This window comes from Phragmites australis, chromosome 5 (assembly GCF_958298935.1).
Source record: "Phragmites australis chromosome 5, lpPhrAust1.1, whole genome shotgun sequence".
Classification (NCBI taxonomy): domain Eukaryota; kingdom Viridiplantae; phylum Streptophyta; class Magnoliopsida; order Poales; family Poaceae; genus Phragmites; species Phragmites australis.
In genome coordinates this window covers 8,163,803-8,185,347 of record NC_084925.1, presented here as the reverse complement: position 1 = coordinate 8,185,347, position 21,545 = coordinate 8,163,803, and the positions used below count along the sequence as shown (strand labels likewise).

At 42.3% G+C, this 21,545-nt stretch overlaps 1 protein-coding gene and 1 pseudogene across 1 annotated transcript; one reads left to right on the top strand and one right to left on the bottom strand.

Annotated features, from left to right (window-relative positions):
• Positions 1–6,998: 6,998 nt before the first annotated feature.
• Positions 6,999–11,695, bottom strand: LOC133918676 (nuclear poly(A) polymerase 4-like; annotated as a pseudogene).
• Positions 11,696–14,823: 3,128 nt separating this feature from the next.
• On the top strand, positions 14,824–18,042 carry LOC133918675 (early nodulin-93-like). Its single transcript, XM_062362664.1, has 4 exons — positions 14,824–15,057; positions 15,647–15,708; positions 16,007–16,082; positions 17,567–18,042. Exons 1-4 carry the CDS (start codon positions 14,844–14,846, stop codon positions 17,656–17,658), a joined length of 444 nt encoding a protein of 147 aa, XP_062218648.1. The 5' UTR covers positions 14,824–14,843; the 3' UTR covers positions 17,659–18,042.
• Positions 18,043–21,545: the final 3,503 nt, after the last annotated feature.

The following is a 21,545-nucleotide window of genomic DNA, read 5'->3' as shown; positions in this document are numbered from 1 at the left end:
GGCTATGAGATAAGAAAATACTAAACATATATGACACTACCTAGTCTATCAGATAGGATGAAAAGATTCTGATGACAAAAGGACCACTTTCAAGCTATGATAAAAAAGGACCCCGTGCGATGGCCAACGTAGATGTAGAATTAACATTACAATCAGTGCGAGCAAACTAATAAATGCATAATAACATTGTTCCAGCAGATATATCAAATGACGGAAAAAGCATCACAATTTCTCTCTATGGGGGTATCGATTACTGAGGCGTTGGTGTTGGGATTACATCAAAATCTCACCTCGGCGGGTGGAGGGTGGGGGCTGGCGTCCACGAAAGAAGGTGGAGGGCTTCAGGCCGATGGCAGCGCCCTGGCAAAGCATCTCACATCCCTCACCGAGAGGAGCAGCAGAGGAAGCAAAAAGAAGAATAGGAAGCGGGGGCGTGGTAGCAAGGGAATTAGCGTGGAGTCTGATCGGATGCAGATCGCGGCCTTGGTGAGATCGCCTTTGATATGAAACCGCCGGTGCACTCACTTTTGATCCCCAAGGCCAAGCATGGATGGAGAGGGTGAGGATGATGTGGACAGGGTCGGCATAGGGAGACAACTAGGTTTGGGGGGATGGATTGCTGGAGGCCTGTCATTGAAGGCGTGAGAGGTAGGAACGTGGGAGGGTGCCGGGTCCATGTGTTAGCTGGAGCAGAACGCGGACTAGTTGAGGAATGAGTGCTACATATTTTTTTAAGTATATAGTATTACGTCCTAATATTTTAATCATGTCATTAAGTATTATAAGCATCATGTTTAATGGTTAAGTATTCTGATTGATTGTTTAATTTTTTTTGGTGGTTTAGAAATTCGCTATGAGTTATGAAATACCCGATCTTAGACTTTTCATTTAGTTTGAGTCTCGCTTAGTCTTTTGGGTAAATAATAGAGAGAAGGAATTGAGGAGGAATGAAAAAGTTTTTTCAGCTGTAATATTGTTAGTCTCTAACACGTGGGACTCATCTGGCCAGCCCCACCACCTCTTCCCTCTCTTGGGCAGCAGCAGCCCTCCCCTCCCTCTCTCTCACCCTCACTCACCCAACCGAGCAGCAAGAGCAGAACTGCTGCTCTCCTCTCCCTCTCTCAACACTCTCTCATTCTCCCTCGAATCTCCCCTTCAAGCACTGAGATTTGAGGTATACATGTATTACCATTACATTCCCCACCTCTCTAGCTCTCTATCCATCCAAGAGTCTCTCATATGCATGAAGGTTGTAGGTTTTGCAAATCAAATTCGTCACCTTGCTTCACTGCATTTTCAGCAGCTCTATCATCCTCTTCGCTAGGCTTTTCATTTGTTTTCTCCTTCCCTGACGATCACCAACTTGGGCAAGGGACTTTGGGTAAGTATCCTAGGACCCCAAGGTAGCAATGCACAGTTTTAGCTTGGTTTTAGATAGGTTTGGAGTTGTGTTGCGAGTGACGAAACGCATTTTCGTTCTTGAGGTTGTAGAGTTAGAAGAGATATTTGAATGAGTTAGAAATAGTGAATCGAGCTTGTGGAGTGAGCAAGGTAGGTTTAGAACCAATGCTTTAGTACCCTTGCATGTTTATGTGGTTGTATTTCAACATGCAAGATGAATCAACAAAGAAATCATCGTAAAACCCCTTTCTGCAGGAACCCGGAGGTTCCGAGTGAAACCCGAAAGTTCCGGGTGAGCCCAGTTTTTTTGCCCCAAGATTCGTGTTGTTTAGCGTGTAATTTAAGTTTAGAACCCTCGTACTAGTGTTTATATATGTTTAGGTGGGTTAGGTTTTACATGCACATTGAATCGACCATGAGAATCGTCGCAAAGTTCATGTCTGCCAGAACCCAAAAGTTCTAGGTATACCCAGAGGTTCTGGGTAAATCATTTTAGAATTAACCGAGTACCCTCGCTCGAAGTAATACCTAGAAAATCTAACCCAACCCAGAAGTTCTAGCCTAGCTAGGAAGATCCAGATTGGTTTGAGTTAGGATTTGACCGAGAACCCCCTCAGAACCCCATCCGGAGGTTCCAGCTCAATCCAGAGGTTCTGGCCTGACCCAGAACTTCTGGATGACTGTGTCGCAAATTCTCCATCAATAACAGTCATTGAGGTCGGCAGCTGGTGGCTTGCTGCAAACGCAAATTCTCCATCAATAACAATCATCGAGGTCGGCAGCTGATGGCTTGCTGCGAATCCTTCCCAACGAGGAGCAGGATGATGACACTCCAACTCTTCCAGAGAATGAGGATGCTACTTCATAATCTTCAGCTCTTGGTGTCTCTATCGTTGTTGCTTTTATGTTTCTGTTTTGGTCGTTTTGCACTCTTTTTAGGCCCTTTTTGTCATTTCTGGTTTCTGGTTGTGATGGTCTTTGTACATTTTGGTTCTTAGTTCTGCTCATCTTTTGCTGTATGGAATGCTGTAAGAACTATAATCCTGTTATGATATAATGGAAAGGAGTCCCCATGTCGAAAAAGAGATGTCAATTACCAGCGGGGGTGCTGGGTAGCCCATAGCCCTTACCCCTACTGGCTGCATCTCCATTGGAAAGTAGGGGTAGAGGAGGAGGAGAGGGAGAAGATAAAGAAGAAGAGGGAAAGGAGGTGGAGGAGGAGAGAAGAAGAAGAAAGCCCCTTACATTTGGAGGCTGCGTTCGCCATTGTCAATTATGATACTCCCAAAAAATAAGGATAAAGCTTAATAAATAGGAGTTAGCTTTTAAGAAAAGGTTATGGAAGAATCTAAAATGATTTAAATGATCTTGAAAGATTTTTTGATATGGTTTATCCAGGGAACCGGTCCAGAAAAGTTTGAATCTGCCTGGTCAAACAGATTAAATGGAAAACTGTGTTATAATTGATTTTCCATCGGTTTGCCAATCTAGCACAAAGCCTAGCAGCTGCTACGTTCTTAAAGTGGCCCAAGGCCACGCTGCCCAGCTGATTAGAGGCGGCACAGAAAAGTTGTGATGGGGGCATGCAATCATGCTCGGGTAGGAATCTAGCTCGCTAAGCTACCGGGCTGCACCCCGGTGGCCATGACCTAGGCATTAACTAGGCCAACCATTTGGTTGTGCCGCTCGGCACAATAACATGAGTAAAGTCTTGGCTTTCCCTAAAGAAATGTCTACGGCCTTCGGCGGTGTGGTGCGGCCCCCCAATGGTGATGGCTGAGCACACATGCAAAGGCATCTACGGAAAGGGAGAAAGGTGGCGATGTAGTTCCCTCCAGTTGGAGAACTCACCGCGGGTGTTGCTCGACCTCGGCGGGGAGTGGGAAGATCTGGCGACAGTGAGTAGGCATGGCAAGAGAGAAGCTCTGTCTGTAGAACACACTGGCAGCTTGAGAACGAGACAGGGGAGTGTCTTGGTGTCGAGGTGGAGTGGATAGTGTGGTCGGCGTGGTTGATTCAAATAGTAGAACGATGGGCCTGGCGATGGCTCGCCAGCAACATGAAGACCGGCTACTCGGGTAGCTCTTTTGTCGGTCCGGCGGCTACTTGGTGAAGTGAAGGCATGAACGGGGTCATAGGACAGAATGTATCAGCTTCACTTTTGGCATTGTGCAATGCGGGCAGGAGTGGTGGCCGAACGACACCTTGAAAAGAGAATACTTTCCTTCCATGGTTGTATATATTATGTTGAAAATCGGGATGGTCCTAATACCCACTAAGTTGAGGACCCACACCTATGCTACACCAACTCACACGAGTCAGTTAGCCTCCTTTAATTTTTAGTTACTTAGTGCACTGGTCCTTTCGACGACAAAGTCATCTTATCACTTTCGGGTGGCAAAGCTTACCAATAGATGAAGCTGGCTTCCGAATGGTAGGGCTAACCTTCACATGAAGCTCAGACCCTTGTGATTCCTAATGACAGAGCTAATCTTCGGATTAATCATAACTTAGTATACACTAAGTACTTAGAAATTAATAGCATAATCGGAAGATGACTATTTACAAGAAAACACTCTTTATTATAATATCACAACTGTTGGTACAACAAGACTCACACTTTTCTTAGTGGTTACCTATCTCTAATAAAGACCTTCTCATGGTCATCATTAAAACTCACACTCATGGTACTACCTTATTTCATGATATGGTATTCTATAATATGTCATGCTCTCAAATGGTGGCTTCCTATGGTTACTTGGCTCTTACGGCATGGTGGCAAGGAGGGAGGCCACCACAATTTATGCTTTTTCTTGAGCATTAGAATTGTGCCAAGTGGCACATTCCACACTCTTTCTCATCATTATCTAGATACTAGATTTTTCCTACCATGTCAAAATATCCAGCTCTAGAATTTTTCTTACTATGCCATGAAGCATGGCAACAACTCATGTATGCTCACAATTTCTGTAGAAGTTTTCTAAATATGCATTGCACTCTTTCAACGTATTATGCCTCTCTGCATCTGCATGTTTCATACATCTCCCTGCCTCTAGTTCGTTATGCCTGTATGTCACTTCACTGTTTCTATCCTTTGTTTCGGGTCTTTTTGACGAGCTACAGTGCAAACATCTGTCCGACAAGTTCAGACTTCAGAGCTAATGCCTATGTTAGTAGCTACCTGGAATTTGCGAGGGTTAGAGGATGATAAAAAGAATTCGATGATTTACAATTCAATCTTGGAAACCAAAGCAACAATTATTTGTCTTCAGTGAGCAAATCCAAGCTGTCACATTTTCTACCAAAACGTTTGCAGTCTCACTTCTTCCAGCCGGCTTCAGGATCTTCTGGTGGAATTTTAACTGCATGGGATAGCAGAGTTGTCTCAGGATCTTTAATTTGCATGGATAGACACTTACAGTTAGTTTCAGTTCTCTTTCAGACAGTACCGAGTTCGCGGTGACCAATGTTTATGCACCGTTTAATGACAGCAAGCGTCCTGCGTTCTACGACTCTATATGAGCATTGCAGACAACATGAACGGATGTTGGATACTACTAGTAGTAGTAGTAGGACATCTATCGATATCAGTTTGAGAAGAACAACGACAGAGTCAATTGGGCTGGTATGCAGGTATGGCACACCTCAATGAATGGATCAATGATCTAGGTTCTAGGTTTAATGGGTATTGAAATACCAAACAAGCAGTTCACGTGGACTAATAAGCGTCGCTCTCCAGCCATAGCCAAACTTGGCAGAGACCTTCACCATAGACAACCAGAGGAGCGAGCAACGGAGGTACAGAAACGTGAAGCGGCTCCATCTTTTGGCCTTTAGAGCCACGGGGAGGACGATGGGAGGTGGAGGTGGTGTCGATGGCTTGCGAGTTGCGACGTAAGGGAGCTGCGGGTGCGTGGAAGGCAGGAGGGGCTACGTGGTAGTGCGCTCAGCTCGGGGGCAGGACTTTGCCGGCGCGTGGCTGCCACGTTGCTGCGGGCGTCTGATGGTGGCGACGAGAGGCGAGCGTGCGGCGCAGGGAGAGGACGGGCCGTCTCCCACGGTGGCTGTCGGAAGGAAATTCTATGAGATTCTTTATCGAAAGATCTCTACAAAATTCTGATCCATACTGTCCTTCTCTAATTCAACAGCTGGCACGTGTAACTGAGTGGAAAGAGGGATACGTGATATGCATAAGAAGGAGTTTTTCTATAAGACCGGATCTCATATAATTTCCTTCTATGGCTGCATGCGGCTGAGCTGGTTGAGAGAGGAAAGGGCCGGATTTGCCCAGGAGACAGGCAAAGGGTGAAAGGCCGTGACGGCCTGGCTCGGTTTGGGTCCAGAAAAAGAAGGGCTTGGCGCAAGGAGAGAGCGAGAGATTATGAATTAACGTTTTTGAAAACATAGGTTAGGGGAAAAAAGACTCGAAAGCTCAACTCGAAGCAAGCAAAAAGAATGTGCGAGAAAATTTCTCGAAATTTTTGGGATGTTAAAGAACTCATTGAAATCTCCCGGAGCACAGCCACGGGAGCTGTAATCATGCACCAAGCTGTGCCAAAAGATGCCAGCTCTAGTAGTGAAGCTCACGCCTCCACTCACCATAGATTAGAAGCGAATCTCCATTTAGGACCCCCCCCCCCCTCCTAGCAATATTATTCCCTCTCTTATCTACTACAGTGGACAATAATATGATACGCGACTCGTTGAACGTTTGGAGCCACACATCTATCAATACCATTTGACCACAGTATCACGAGGCCACCTTCTCTACCAAAAACTTCCCACACCAACACCATTAGAGAACCCTTGATTCTGTCATCAGCCTCGTCTCTGATAAGGCAATCGACGGGCCATGCAATTTGTGCAATTCTTGAACTGCCTCGGACTGGCCCAAGCTCCGGCAGTTCAGACATAAGAGTTCATTGTAGAATTGTCAAACATGCATGGCTGACCTCCGCAGGCGTGCTCTTTCTGATTCCAAGCCATGAATTCAACATGATGACATGGTTGTGGTGATGAACTCCAAGTAGAGAAATGTCACTTATCTATGACTCAAGGGAGTAATCATTTGAAATTTAGTGACTGTAAGCATAAATTTTATGAGGACTTTTACAGTACACCTAAATGAGTGTATGCCGTCCATTTTTCTCATTCGGTGGTTTAGATTGGCCCAATGATACTCTATCACCCATCAGTATCATGGGTATCATTAAAGAGTATCATGGGTATCATAAGGGTAGGATTGGAAACAAAAAACCATAATAAACTTGTAAATTATATGTTTAATTAGGAAAGGTCAAAATATTAGTTTATTTTTCGGATAAGCTTTCACTTATTCTGTTCATTTCATTTATTAGGGTTTTCACTCTCCGTCGATCGGTCGATGATGGGTGGTGAAGGTCCGAAGTCCGGTCAGTCAATGACGTAATTACCCCTAAAGGTATCAAGATAATTACAATAATACCTACTAAAATTGACGATTGAATCACAACAATGATACTCTCCACCATCTAGTATTATGGTGTACTGTAAAGGTTCTCAATTTCATACACGTCAAACATGATATTGCAGTGACAATGAAGTAGGCTAAATAAAACTTGATGCACTTCTTCGAACTTTATAGGTAACATACATGACCCAATTAATCACGGATGATTTGTTTATACATAACTCCCCAATGACAATAAAAGGACTATATTAACCTAGAGCCCTAGACCCATATAAGCCTTTAAAGTTCATGAATACAGTGAGGCCCGCTCAGTTTGACCTACAAGCACAACTCCCTAACCTTGCCTAAACTAGCAACTTGGTTACTTGTTGCGTGTGATGCAAATGTATTGACCTCCGTGGTTCTCAGATGTGGATCTCGTCATTATCCTTCTCAAAAGCAACCAAAGCATTGCTTTTCCCCAACACAGCGGCTGTAAGATTTACACCAGCTTCCTCAGCGTGCAAAACCAATCCTCGTGAACTTACCAACCACAGGCATGAAACTCTTAACTCCATCCAGCAGCCAGCAGTCATTGTCCCCTCTTAACGTCGTCCAGTGAGTCCTGTAATAAAGAAACAGGCACCAAAGAGCATAACATAAACATAATATAGCATTTTAGATGCTTAAAGCTGAAGGATTCTGATACTAGACATGCCTCAACTATCCTTTCCGGCCTCTCTAGAGCTATCCAATTTCACACCTGCATCACCGTTCGAGACCACTTCAATCACATGTTTTGTCGACGTTGCAGAGAAAAGCAATTAAACAAAGAAAAATAAAAGGACAAGCATAGAGTTCAGATCTAATCAACATAGAACCTTAATTGGACAGGGAGAATGCATAGGAAGCAAAACCTCTATCTGAAACGCCACTTCAAATCACTTCATCCCCACTTAAGTGTATGTTCTCAGCAAGAACCTTCCCAGTGAAAACTTCTTCCCTCTCTGGAAACTCAGCACAATTGCTGCCTGCCAAGCTTCTGATTCCCTCAAGCTTTGTTTCATCCTTTTCAGCTACGCATTTTAAAGTTGTGTGCACTGCCATTGTCGGAATTGTGTCAATTTCAACATTGGACGTCAAGTTACCAAGATTGCTAGATTCATCAGCCAAAACAACTGCCCCCACTGCTGCACAGCTTGTGCCTGATGCGGAGGTATCCTCAGATCCATGTGGTGAACTAATTAAGTGTGTTTGTTTTAAATTTACATCATCATGCAACAGAGAAGTCTGAGCCCCACTGCAAAGAACACTGCAAACTAATTTGACCGGACTGTCACATAGGGTTTTACTGACACTACTTCCATGCTGAGGTGGGGTTTCCTCACAAGGTGGACTTACTAAGCCACTTTGACAAATTTGCACGATTCTACGTGGCCATCTCCATCAGAATCATACTTCCTCTTAAGCTGTCCCTCCAGATATGCACTCACCGTGCAATCTTCGCTGTCATTTTTATCAGACTGCTCTTGCTGGTTTGCATGCATAGGAGGACAAGGTTTCTTGTATCCTTGCTCAAATACATATGATGGGATCGGCTTCCTACAGACATGGGTGACAGCAAGATCCATCCCAGGCTTCCACAATGTATACATGCCAATTTCATGCATAAACTCATCTACTGTTCCACGGATATCAAACTTTTGACCACGTATTTTCATCCCCTCTTTCCTTGATAAACCCAAGTAGAAGGCACAGTGTGCACACTGTATTGCAGGATCTGCATACTCACATGGGTAAGGATGGCATTGCAGAATACCTTTGGTATCCCGCTCAATCTGCACTTTAGAAAGACAAATTACCATAAGGGAATTATTTTCTTCTGTGGCCAAATATCTAACATAGCCATGCTTTTATTATGCATTTCAAATGTCTGATCAAGAAAAATAACTGCAGTTCAAGTTATGGTGCACAAAAATAAGGAACCAGAGCAGTACAGTACCTTTAAAGTAAGTTGTCTCAATCGAGACTCAACCCACCCCTTCCAAAGCCGAAGATCATCGTCATCCTCTGCAACTATGTCAACCACTAGAAATTTCCTATATGCCTAAAAAAAATGGAAAGGCTCAAACAAAGCAGTCCAATTGGCCTTGTTAAGTTCAATTTTCTGCATCGACGATATGCAGTGAGACCGTATCCAGAAAACTAGCTATTAGATGTAAGTTTCTCAGGTACTAATGAAATAATAGATGCATACCTGACACATTTTATTGCCAAACCGAAATTGCTCCATGATAACCCTCAACGTGCTGGTTGAAACATTGTAACTAGAGTTCATGCATGGGTAGGCTGGAGTGATGATGGGCATAAGATGGCTTCTATCACGAGGATTTTTACGTGGATCCCATACAGAAAAACCAAGATCATCATTCTCAATGGTACAAAGCATCACTGGATTCGGCCATTGCCACTGGGTAAAAACTCTAAAGAATCTAGAAACCAGCATACTTGGCACAGCATTAGGATAGAGTTGGCAGACACGAGCTACCAGTAGAGCCCAGTTGACACCCCCAAGGAAACCAGTAATCTGACAAGGAAAACAATTGAATATCATCATGGTTTGTTTGCAAGGACTAGCTCTTTTTTTTGGTGGTGGAGGTTTTGGTACAATTACAAACAAAACTTAAAGCAGATAATAGACTATAAACCCAGGCTTACATTAGAATAAACACCCCTTCTCTTTGCCCAGTGCTTCAAGCATCTGAGTGTTGTTCGGAAGCTCTGCAAAGCATACATTTTACCATTCAAGATGAGAGAGAGAGGGAGGGGGGGGGGGGGGGGGAGGCATGCTTTAGATAACCTCAGCATTTGGAACAAGTTGAAGAATCTGGTCTGCCACTCTACACCCATTAAGACTTCGAACAGTTGCTTCATCAACATCACAATGCACAGATCTTTGAGAAATATCAAAATCCTGCAGCAGAACAAGAAGAAAATAATAAATCGCCTCAATAAAATTTCCCACACATGTATGTGTTTGAGAGAAACCCATGTTAATTTGCATCAAAAAATTTCTCCACTATTTACACACACAGGAAAAGAAAAGACTTAAAGCCAAATAAACAGTTGATGCATTGAATTAGAGGTTGTACAATTTGTCTCTCCCATCACCTTAAGAAGTTTACCAAATGGCCATCATCAAAGTTAACGAAAACACTACACACACTATTGAATGGCGCTGTCACATTGACAACCGTACGTGCAGAACAGTTCAGGTGATACACAATTTAAGATAACACATTTTTTTTGAAAGCCGAAAACTTATCACATCTTGCACTTAAACATGACATTTTGGAAATTACTTGAACAAAGAAGAAAAATCTTAAGGACCAATAACCATAAACTATACCGATCTAATATGGAAATTAGGGGGTGCAAGCTGTCGTGTTTTCTTGCAGCAAGGGGTCAACCATAAACCAAGCACTGTATGTTCCAGTACAAGATTACAATCCCTACTAGATTATTCCACAGTAAAATTCCTCCAAAGTCCCACAGTAAAATTCCTTCAAAGTTCTACTCAACTCTTATCCCAATGACAATTAATGCTGGTAATTCAGTTCAATAAAAAGGTACAGAACTGGTTCTTAATTTGCAAGCTCAGTGTTGTTCTGCTTGAGCGAAACGTAAAAGTAAGTCTGAACTCTGACGGGCCAATAGAAAAGGCCTAAGAAACAACATCATTTCTACTATAGAACAAAAGGAGAAAGGGCGGAGCAGAAACACATACATGGAAAGTAAAGACTAGCAATTTTAGGTGATATTGAGTTGGTGTCTCTTGCATTCCATTAATCAGACATACTTGGATGATCGATGAGCTGTGCTATTCCAATAACTGGATGGCAGGAAAAGTTGCAGCTGATAAAAGAACAAAAGCACCAAAAGAAGCAGATACCCCCAATATGTAAGACCCAAAAGTGAAAAGGACTGCATTTGCTTGTTCAACCAATTGCTCACTATATCCTTTCTTACTAGTCAGCTGCTTCACCCATTCCTTGACTATCTGTAAATTCAATAGGAAGTATCTACAGGTCAATGTACTATGTAACACTGCAAGCAAAGATAGATAAAAAAAGGACAGCAAAAAAGGATTAGTATTTCTACAAAGAAAAAGGGAAAAGAAATTATGTTAATCTAATTTTTTGTGCAATTAGTGAAATACATGCTCCATACAAAAACATCTGACCATATAGGTGCCGCAGAAAAGATTAGCAATTGACAGATAATCATGTTGGTTACACATTAGGCATTTCTTTTCAATTCGAAAACATTGAAACAGAAACCACACAAGCACATATATGCAATGCTGCCACGGCAAAACCCAACAAAGGAGACACAAAAAGCCCAACTAGAAATTACATATTGTACACCCCCTTCTAAGTCCACCTCCCAACCACTATCGTGTACGAGATGTCAATTTCAGTAGGGTAAACGAGCAACATGTAAATAGCGCATAGCCTGGGAAGTAAGGAATTACCCAACCAATCTCACATAGCACCTCCTCCCGCTTCACAGACTCCTCCTTCCCCTCGTAAAGGCCTGCTTCAACCAAGAACTGAAACCAAGTTTTCAGCGACATAGAGGCAACATCATCACTATGGAACCCAGATATGTCAGCAAAAAGTTGCAAAAAGTAAGCAATTAACAATGAATAACCTTTTCCAACTCTCCCGTCCTCTGGAGATCCGCCACCGTCGGCCTGGCCAGAGACAACGGCGGGTCCGTGCCGCTGTACCGCTTCGGGGACGACCGCGGCGCCGCCCTGCCTGCGCCCATTGACTCGCTCGAGCCCAAACCCTAGACGCGCGCGGCAGCTCTCGAGACCACCAATCCGCGCCTAAACCCACCCCCCCCCCCCCACCAAAAAAAGCAATTCCCCGCCTAAACAACGGCAAATCGAGACTCTCCTCTCACGGAACTAATTCCTGCCCTCCAGATTCAAATAACCATTGATATCACAGGAGCGTGTATCCCGTAGGATGGTATTTTGACATGCGCCACCCGATAGAGTGATAAAAAAATTAATTCCCCTCGTATTGCAGATTGGACTGTCAAATAGAGCAAACTCTATTTTTCAATAGCAACAAATTTGAAACTTACGGTCTAAATTGGTTTGTCTTTCGTCTTTCCGTCTACAAATTCCTATTGCTTTTCAAGAAAAGCTCATGACGATCGATCTATATCGTTAAAGATTACCTCCTCCTGCCTTTACTTTTCTTGTCCGCATCTTACTGTAATTTGGAAACCGTTGGACCGCTTCCTACGCTCATCTGGACGCTCGCCCATCTCCGTGACGGCGCACCTTCGTCCCACGCGCTAGCGCCCGCCGCCGCTTCCGCACTCCTCCATATCAACATTGTTGCGCCTGCCCCTCGCCTCCCTCCGGTGCGAGACCCAGGCCTCCACTCCGCCGCCGCCTCCCCCTCTACTCTCTCTCGACGACCATGAATAGGACCATGTAATATTTGCGAGTTAAGTTCCCCTTTTCTTTTGGCTATTTCACTTTTATCTAGCTGAGACTGATGTTTGCACATGTAATATTTCACTTGGTGGCCATTTAGTTTGTTTTAGACAAGGCAAGGGGAGACCCCTTCTGGTTTCTTAGAAACCAGGTTCATTACAACATAAGCAAACAGAAATTTTTGACGATTTAGTGTCTTCACACGAACAGTTTTGCATTGCTGAGCCTAATTCTGTTGACCATAGATATTAGGATAATCCATGGAAAAAAAGGATGGAATCGCTATAAGCTGCGGCTGTGTACGAATATTCAACCACTCTCCGTTTACAACTCTGTGATTAGTTAGAAAAGGTAGTAAGATGTCGTGTCTTGAGCATTCATGTTAACTGCAGTTGCAAGTAGCATGTATTGTTTCCAAAAATCATATCAGTTTACATTTCAAATGCAATGCAGTGTTTCATCCATAGACAACTCTTTTCATGTTGCAATGTAAGGAAATGCTTTTTTGGAATGGAAACTTTGTCATTGTAAACTGAAAATTCAGACAGTGATGTGTCTTATCAGACCCTTACGCCATTGCATGAAGCTATTATGTTTTTATTTGGTTTAGTTCCTTTGGTCCAAGCTTTATGTGTGCAGATGTCATAAGGGTCTTGTCTTTTTCACCATTGTTCAGAATTATTTTGTTTTGATTGCCTTGGTTATTCATTTTCTTAAAATAATGTATTCAGTTCTGTACATAGGTGTACCTCATTTTTGTGTCCTCTATTGTGTGAGAGTGGGGGGGGGGGGGTTGTTTTGTGGTCACCATGAATAGGAAATTCACTAGGATTATCTACAGACATGCTTAGATGTTTACTCCAAAAGGAGTACTGTAGGTTCTATGTAAGTGACTGTATTGTCTCTTGTTGTATCAAGATGGTAAACTCACTTAGTACGGAGCCAGTGAAGTTTCTAAATTGCAAGGAGAATAGCTTAAATAAGAAATCGAAGGAAATTGATGGGATTACTGTGTCGATTGGCAGTGGTAACAGAGAAAAAACAAGCCGGACACATGATTTTTCTTAGAGTAGATTTAAAAAACATACGACTATTTTAACACATGTTGCAAAAAACTATTATTTCTAGTAGTTATTTTAAAAACCTACAACTATTCTGATATATGTTGTAAAAAATTAGAACTTTTTCATCGTAGATCCAACCAGATGGGTCCATAGTTAATCTTCATATTACATGCCATTGATAAGAGGCTCGCGGTGAGAAAGTTATAGTTTTTTTAATATGTGCCAAAATAATTATAGATTTTTAAAATAAACATAAAAAATTATAGATTTCTGTAACATATGTTAAAATAGTTGTAAGTTTTTGAAATCAAGTGCACCTTTTTGGCATATTTGTTATTTTCGGTACTTTTTTTTTAATGCATGACATCTCACGTACCCATGATGGTGACTTGGTGAGCACTAGAGGTTTTTAATTACAATTTCAGTTTTATCCAATTTTTTGTTAGATGGTGGAATACCCTCATTTGAATCATTTTTTTTTTCTTCGAGCAGCATATAATATATGGTATGACCCATTCTTTGTTATGTCATACAGGCATTTGGTAGGATGGCTAATATGGTGTATTTCCATACAAATAATTCAAATACCTATTGTTATCATTGTAATAAAAAATGGACTGCATGTGATTAGATATTTTCAATAAACCTATGCATTATCATATAAACATCTCTTTAAGATATATATTATCTTCACATAATTGTGGTTTTTGGTTGATTACAATTTTATTACCATCATGATGTATTCTTCGTAAAGTATTGTCTGTTTTAGATTACATGTGTTTACTAATGGAACTAGTCAGTCATAATAAGTTAGGGAAAATAGGAGAAATGAGGAGGTGATTCGGGCAGAGACGATGCACGAGACCGACACTAACTTCTGCTCATGTGCGCCACAGGCCCAGCCCGTTAGATTAGATCCGGAGGAAGTCCTGGGCCGCTGTTTGATGATATCATCCCCTCCATTTATTCAATTACTATATAATAATTTTTAATTTATTGAATATAAATTCTATTAAAACATTAATTATATATATAGTTTTGCAGTTAATTTAAATTGAATCAAGGTATCGCCCGTTGAACTGGCAAGAGTTGTTTTTGCCTGTTGAATGAGCAAGATCTTTCTCTCTCCGATTATTAAATGTATTATAAGTTCTTATCTGCTGAACGAACGAGACATTTTTTTTCTCAATCATTAAATGTGCTGCCAACCGGAGCTCACAATGTGTCGCCCGTTCAACGTATGCGATCTTGTTCTCGGCCGTTGAACGGTGACAGTAGAGGTCTCGCCTGTTGAACGACGACAATAGGGTAGATCTTGTAATTTTTGAAATGAGTATGTGAATCTTTAAAATTTTAAAACAAATATATAAAAAAATTGCTGGATCGAGTCCATCTGGGTTGGGTCCGGTGGGTTGCCGGCTCCGCCGAACCCATGAACACGCTTACCGTGCTCGACCTTCCCACTTCGACTCCACCAAGCCAAGCGGAAACGAACTCTGCTTCGCCCGGTCCGTCGCTCGCCATTCACCACCCCCACCCCCGCCGCGAAGACGACCAGAATCCCAGGAGCGAGCACGAAGCCATGGCCGCCAGGAGCTTCCCCATCCGCTCCCCCAAGGAGCAGGAGTCCAACGCCGCCGTCAGAGGTAGCATCCATCGAGACTCTCTCTCGCCCCCATTCCCGTTCGGCCAATCGGTTCCGGATCCGTGCAGAAATCGACGCGGATTCTTCGGTCAAGCTAGACGAAGTGATGCTAGATTAGGTTTCTTGTGCTTGCGCAATTGGGGTCTAGATAAGCTGATGATTGCGTCATCTTTCTAGAGCCCCGGGGATCATTGCGGAGCCAGAGTTTGAGGCTCTTGATGGGGTTTCGATCCCCCCGGTGGGTCGCCTTTCTGTTCCCCTTTTATTTGGTGGTCGTAAGGGGTCGCCTCGAGATGTCTGCGAAGCAGTACATTTGCACTCACATGGCAGGTTTCTTGTCTTGATCCGTAGTTCCTTACTTCCTTGTCAACTAGGACTTGGGAGTAGTATATTTACTGTTCTGACGTTCTTTTCTGATGACCGAAAACTATCTGCTGGCACCTGGTGAAGTTGCTAGGCAGTGACATGCTGTTTACTGACTGAATTGCGAGCCAATGTAGAGTTTTATACTAGCCTCGCGGAATTAGGAATGAGTCCTAATGATGCACTTTCTGCCTGTGATGTTAATTGCTCAACTTTTCCTGTTACAGAGGCTGTCCTACTCGGAGCAAAGAGCGCTGCAATTGCTGGTACCGTGGTCGCGGTTCCCACGGTGCGTAGTTGTTTGTCCGTTATTAGTAGTATGTAGTTTATGTGCAATTTCTTCCGAGAAAATTCATGCCCATGCCTGAGAGAAGGCATAGCACCATTTTGGTATCCTCACTTGTAATTCAACAATCAATTACATCAGTTTTTTATATTCCCTTTTAATAATTTAATACGAGGAATAAATGTCTGATACCTCATTAATTACATCTAGTACATTCATTGTCGATATGCTGGATTATGGAATAATTTGATATGTTTGCTTGCATATAATTCTGATTTATATGGAACCTTTTTTGCTGCAGTTGGTTGGTTGCCGTTACCTCCCTTGGGCTAAGGCTAATCTCAACTACACCGCACAAGCACTCATCATATCGGCAGGTACCGTGCTACTAAAAACTATTGTTGCCGAACTAATGTAGTTGTTATGACTGAAGACTATTGTCATATAGCGGGAACATCATGTTGAACTTGTCTTGCTGGTAGCTTGAATATATATATATATATATCAGGCTCATAAAGAGGATGAAACTGATAATTTCATTAACACTTTGAGATTGAGCTCATCAGTGATCTTTTCCAAGGTGTCTAGAGAAACCTGCTTTGAACATGACTTCGTACCCAAGGAAAGTGCATTAACATAAATACGGCAGTAAGCAGAGACAGTACAAAGGTATGTAAACCATAAAAACGAGTCAAAGTGGATTGGCCCACACTAGCACTTCCACGTAATAACTCCACTAAAGGGGATCCTATTACCGGAATCGCTTCAGGTACACCTGTCACAATTTTGATTGCCCAATAACCAATTTGATCCCAAGGCAAAGAATAATCAGTTGCACCAAATGATGCAGTCAATACAGCCAAAACCACACCTGTGACCCAAGTTAATTTACGAGGTTTTTTAAATTCACCTGTGAGATACACAGGAAATACGTGCATGATCATCATTAGAACCATCATACTTGCTGACATATACACACACACACACACATACATATATATATATATATACCCTCACATACGTATCTCATAACATAGGGAGTATTTCATATGATAAATGGTATGTCCAGACTAGTTTTCCTATATATATATTTCTTGGGATATGCAAAAGAAATGCAACCTTAACAACTACAGACCACTGTCATATCCTATATTCTTATACAAGGATTACCCACTAACTACATTTACTTGTTACAAATCTCTTCTTGCAGTGAACCAAGGCATCCCAAGTAATTTTTGCCCTTGAATAAAGTTTAGGTGTCCAGAGCCATATCTCAAATATTTGAAAATGTTGCTAGTGAATTTGTACCCCGTCAGTTCAAACCTCCAAGGTCTTGTGCCACGAGAGTCGTCATTTCGTCCCTGCCCATCTTATTTTTTCTTTATCTGCAGCAAATATCTTATTCTCCCCATACCTATGTATGCCATGCATTAGATGTTTTCATAGTTATGTGTCCCATTTCACAAATATGTCTAGAGTTTGCCACTTGCAAGATCTGATTCTCTACAATTCTCAAACCTTCTACCAACCTATCTTTCTAGTTGCTTGCCCTTTTCTGGCATTTACCTGTTTTGTGTCCAGAATAAAATGCATGTCTTATATTTGTGGATGACTCTTCAATACTCATATTACTGTTTACCATGTACTGTTTATTATCTGTAATTATAAAAGAAATGTTTTAGTTTGACAATATAATTGCTATTGGCAAATCAGTCAAATGGGGATAGCAGTGTGTGGCAGCATGTTTTTGGCATATTACCTAATAGCCCAAAGTCATAAGTGGCCATGCTTATGCAACGCAAAAGATTGATTGGAAGACAATTATGGACTTTCTAAAACATTTTCCCGATATATTTGACAGCCTGTGTTGCTGGCTTCTTCATCACCGCTGATAAAACCATTCTACGGAACGCAAGACAAAACACCATCGGGAAGCTTGACAAATCAACTTGATGCAGAGCCGTAGTTGTACGGTTCTCCAATTGCAGCAAGGTTAATGGGAGCGCAGGAAGTCGACCCTTGTTCCATCCGTGGATGTCATCATTACCTTTCACAAAACAATAATTTTTCGGCCTTTTGCTATCAAAGCCTAATCACATACTGTGTTTTGCCTGATGAATCCAACCAGTCAGTTTGCTCCCAATTTTAGGTTTAATAAAAGATGGTGGCGATTTCGCATGCCCGTGTGAGCTATTTTAGTGTGTAATGTGCAACAGGAAGACCTGCATCCAGTAGGCTCTGTGTCTACTCTGTAAATTGCCGTGTACACTTTGTGACCCATTTTGTCATTTGTGCTGTTATTTATATTCAGGTAAAGTTCAATTTACAGCCCTGAACTATTGTCAGAGTCTGAAATTCGACCTCCAACTTTAATACCAGACAACTAAAACCCCTTAACTATTAACGCCGGACAAATAACCCCTCAACCACTTCTATTCGGTGGTCTTTAAGGTCTGTGTGGTAGAGTTTTTTTTATTTAAATTTATTGTAGAGAGTGATTCTCTAGTTATTCTTTAGAATAAACTATATGAAGGAAATGATTTTGTGCAAAAAGTGAATTAGAGAAAACTGCTTTTTTCAGCTCTCAAGTTTCTAGTTTATTTCAGAGAATTACTATCACGGATTTTACTGAGAAAGCTCAAAGCTGAAAGTTACTATTTGACAGAATTTCTTCTAATTTCAACTAAGAAACTGCTTTGGAAGGTCTGCTAAACAGTCTTACTCATGTGGTGCTAACTTGTGAGTATGTTGCAAGCCTTGCCGTGTTCTACATCTACCGCAACCTGCTCGGTGCCGGCGGATAAGGGGATCGCGGTGGCTTTGCATAAACCATAAAACAGGGTAAATATCTGAAAATACCATAGCTACTGTGTGGAGGCAAGCAGAGTGTACCGGCTATGCTTTTTCTTCACTCTGCAAACACCTGTTTCTTGGAATTTGGCCCCCAAGCGTACAACTGCTCAACCTAATGCAACAGCACCGAACTTTTACTTACCGAGGTCTCAAGCATATTTAACCACTTCTGGAACCCCAAAAAGCAAAAGATCACTGCATAACATACCATGAAGCAAGAAATTGCATTTGCATTATGAAACTACAGGAAGTGTAATAAACTAAAATGGCATAGCTCTCTAGTGGTAAATGTGCAGATGCATAAGGACGCTGATGGACGCACACAAGCTGTTGAGTAGGATGAAAGTAAATTGGGAAAAGTTGTAGTAAAAAATTGAACTTGCTGGACTCGATTATATAAGTATGTATATTGATTTGACAAATGCAATAGGCACACATGTTCTGCTTCCTTCGTGCAAAAAAGTACGGAGTAGTTGGTAACAAAAGTCATGAGCTAGATGTGAAAGTACAATAACACATGCATGATTGCAAGGCAGAAATCGGATGATCTCTCTGTCTGGTAGTCCAATGCAATATCCTTTTCCGATATAAATTGCTTTGAAGAACGCGTCCGATATACGAAATGGTGAAGCTGAAGATCCAGGCATCTCTTCGACATTCAATTTGTTCCCTGAGCCTGATGGTCGCAATGCGTTTCACAGCCAAACCAACACTACTATTGTTATCCTGAGATGTTGGAGCGAAGCAAACAAGCCTTTTATTTCAGTACGAGCAGCGAGGAGGGCGCTGCGCCGGCAACGGAGGCCGGCGGGGTGCCGTCCGGCGCGTTTACAGGACCGGACGTCGAGCTAGTGACCGGCGGTTTGCTTGATCGACGGCGACGGTGGATCTCAGAGGAAGGTACAAGTGTGCAGTGAACTGGTACGAACCAAACAAGTTCTGCTGCTCAAAGCTATTATGTCTGGACCCAACGCTGCTGCTTTCACACGAAAAGAACGACCAGGCGTGCCTTCTCCTCGCCATTCTGGTTCCTGCCATCTCATTGGATCAAATAGAGAAGGATTATGCCAATGTCGCAGCTCAACTTGTGTCAAGACCGGCGGTTGTGCGTTCAGCGAGCTGCGCATGCGGGTACGGTGGAGCAGGAGTTCTGAATTCAATTCGCTGGAGAGACAGGAACTCAGATTCATACGATCGGAATGCGATGCGCGTGTCCTTGCCGAGCTGATTGATGAACTTTGCTTGGCTGTAATTTACTTGTTCATGCTCGCTTAATATAGTTACTGTAATATACAAAGCTGCGGAAGATTTGTGACGTCGAATACGTGAATCAGTACACGAATGAGATCGAATCCAACTGAAACCGATCAGTTCCATAACTAGCTTCTCGGTTGAGGAAAAAGAAAAGCAATTCTGCACCATTTCAACAGTGGTAGTACCTTCTACCATCGACCATGCTTGAGTTAATTTGATATCCAATCATGTTTTCTTTTAAAAATATACTTTCATGTGACAGGAGAAATGGTTACTGTTTTTGGTCGAGAAGTCAACGGCAATTAAGAGCGGACAACGATTCAGTGATTTAATGAAGGTTGTTGGTGTTGTGCTCTCACTTGGTGGTACGGACCTAACCTAACGAATGATCCTAATGCGTCGCGAGCTTATTTAGCTTTGCTTTGCTTGATCTGTACAAGTTTATATCTTCTGGAAACAAATATCTAGAGGACATGTACGATTTGTACTGGGACGTACCATGGTCCATACACGACGATTTGTCCATTTTGACGTTGTCATGGTCCATGTTCAGACATAGAAGTTGGCAGGCAGTATGTATGTAGCCTTGACCGTCCAAAATGAGCAGGACGTGTAAAAAACTGATCGGTACACTTCATCGGCAGGACGTGCTAACCACTGTCATTTAATAAGGTAATCATATCTTTGGACTTGTGATACGATCCACGGATGTAGAAATTCAATTTCTATGTGTCGCCTTCATGCATGGTGCTGGTGGCAGTCCTGACATCGTCCGGCCGCCATGCGTGGATGTGAGCAAAGATTACTGCGATACAGTTCCAGTGTGCGTGCGTGTGCAGACATGCGTGCATGTGAAGGCAGAAGGTTGAAGCGGATCGGAACTGGTAGATCCTGCGGCCTGTATTTAATCATGCTAAGATATTTTCCTCCCCCGCATATGATCATCCGGTGGGCTAAATCGATGAATTACGAGTCACGACTTAGACCCATATAAATCAATTTGTGTGTGGATGAGAAGCCTGGTCTTACGTATGGATTTTTTTTCTAATTATTTTGTATTTTTGTTGGGCCACGGCGAGGTCATGATTTTAAGACCTAAGAGAGGATGTGAGCAGTGGCGGATTCGAAGAAAAAAAATAGAGAGCTTTTCCTCCTCTTCTTCTCTTCTTCTTTCTCCTCCTCATCATTTTCTCTTCTTCTCTTTTTCTTCCTCTTCCATGCCTAAAAATTAAAGTGGAGTTCCAAGTGCGCCCAGAGGTAGGGGGCTTGAGCCCCCCTTGGTGGATCCACCTATGGATGTGAGATCCATCATATTTGTGTGGTCAAAACGGGTGTGAGGCATGGGCTAATTGTAATTGTCCAAAGAGTTCTTGAGTTTGAGGTCGGATCGTGGTCTTACCGCATATGACAGTTTGGTCAGGATGGACTCAGTTTCAAGTTAGATTTAATGATTGCTAAACCCTAGGTTGATGACCTACAAGAGGACGTGATCTTCGTAGCATATATTCACCCGGAGTATTATTAGCTTATCGTATCTATAAGGAGCTTGCTATGTGGTGAAATGCATTTCGAGCATAGCGTAGGGATGTGATACAAGATCAAGGATAAAGTTTAATTGAGTAAATAAATTAAATTGTAAAAATATAAATAAAAACAAGGATATAATCTAAACTAAAGACGCGATGCAATTAACACAAAAGATTCTATGCAAAACAATGGTTCCTAGGCATCAA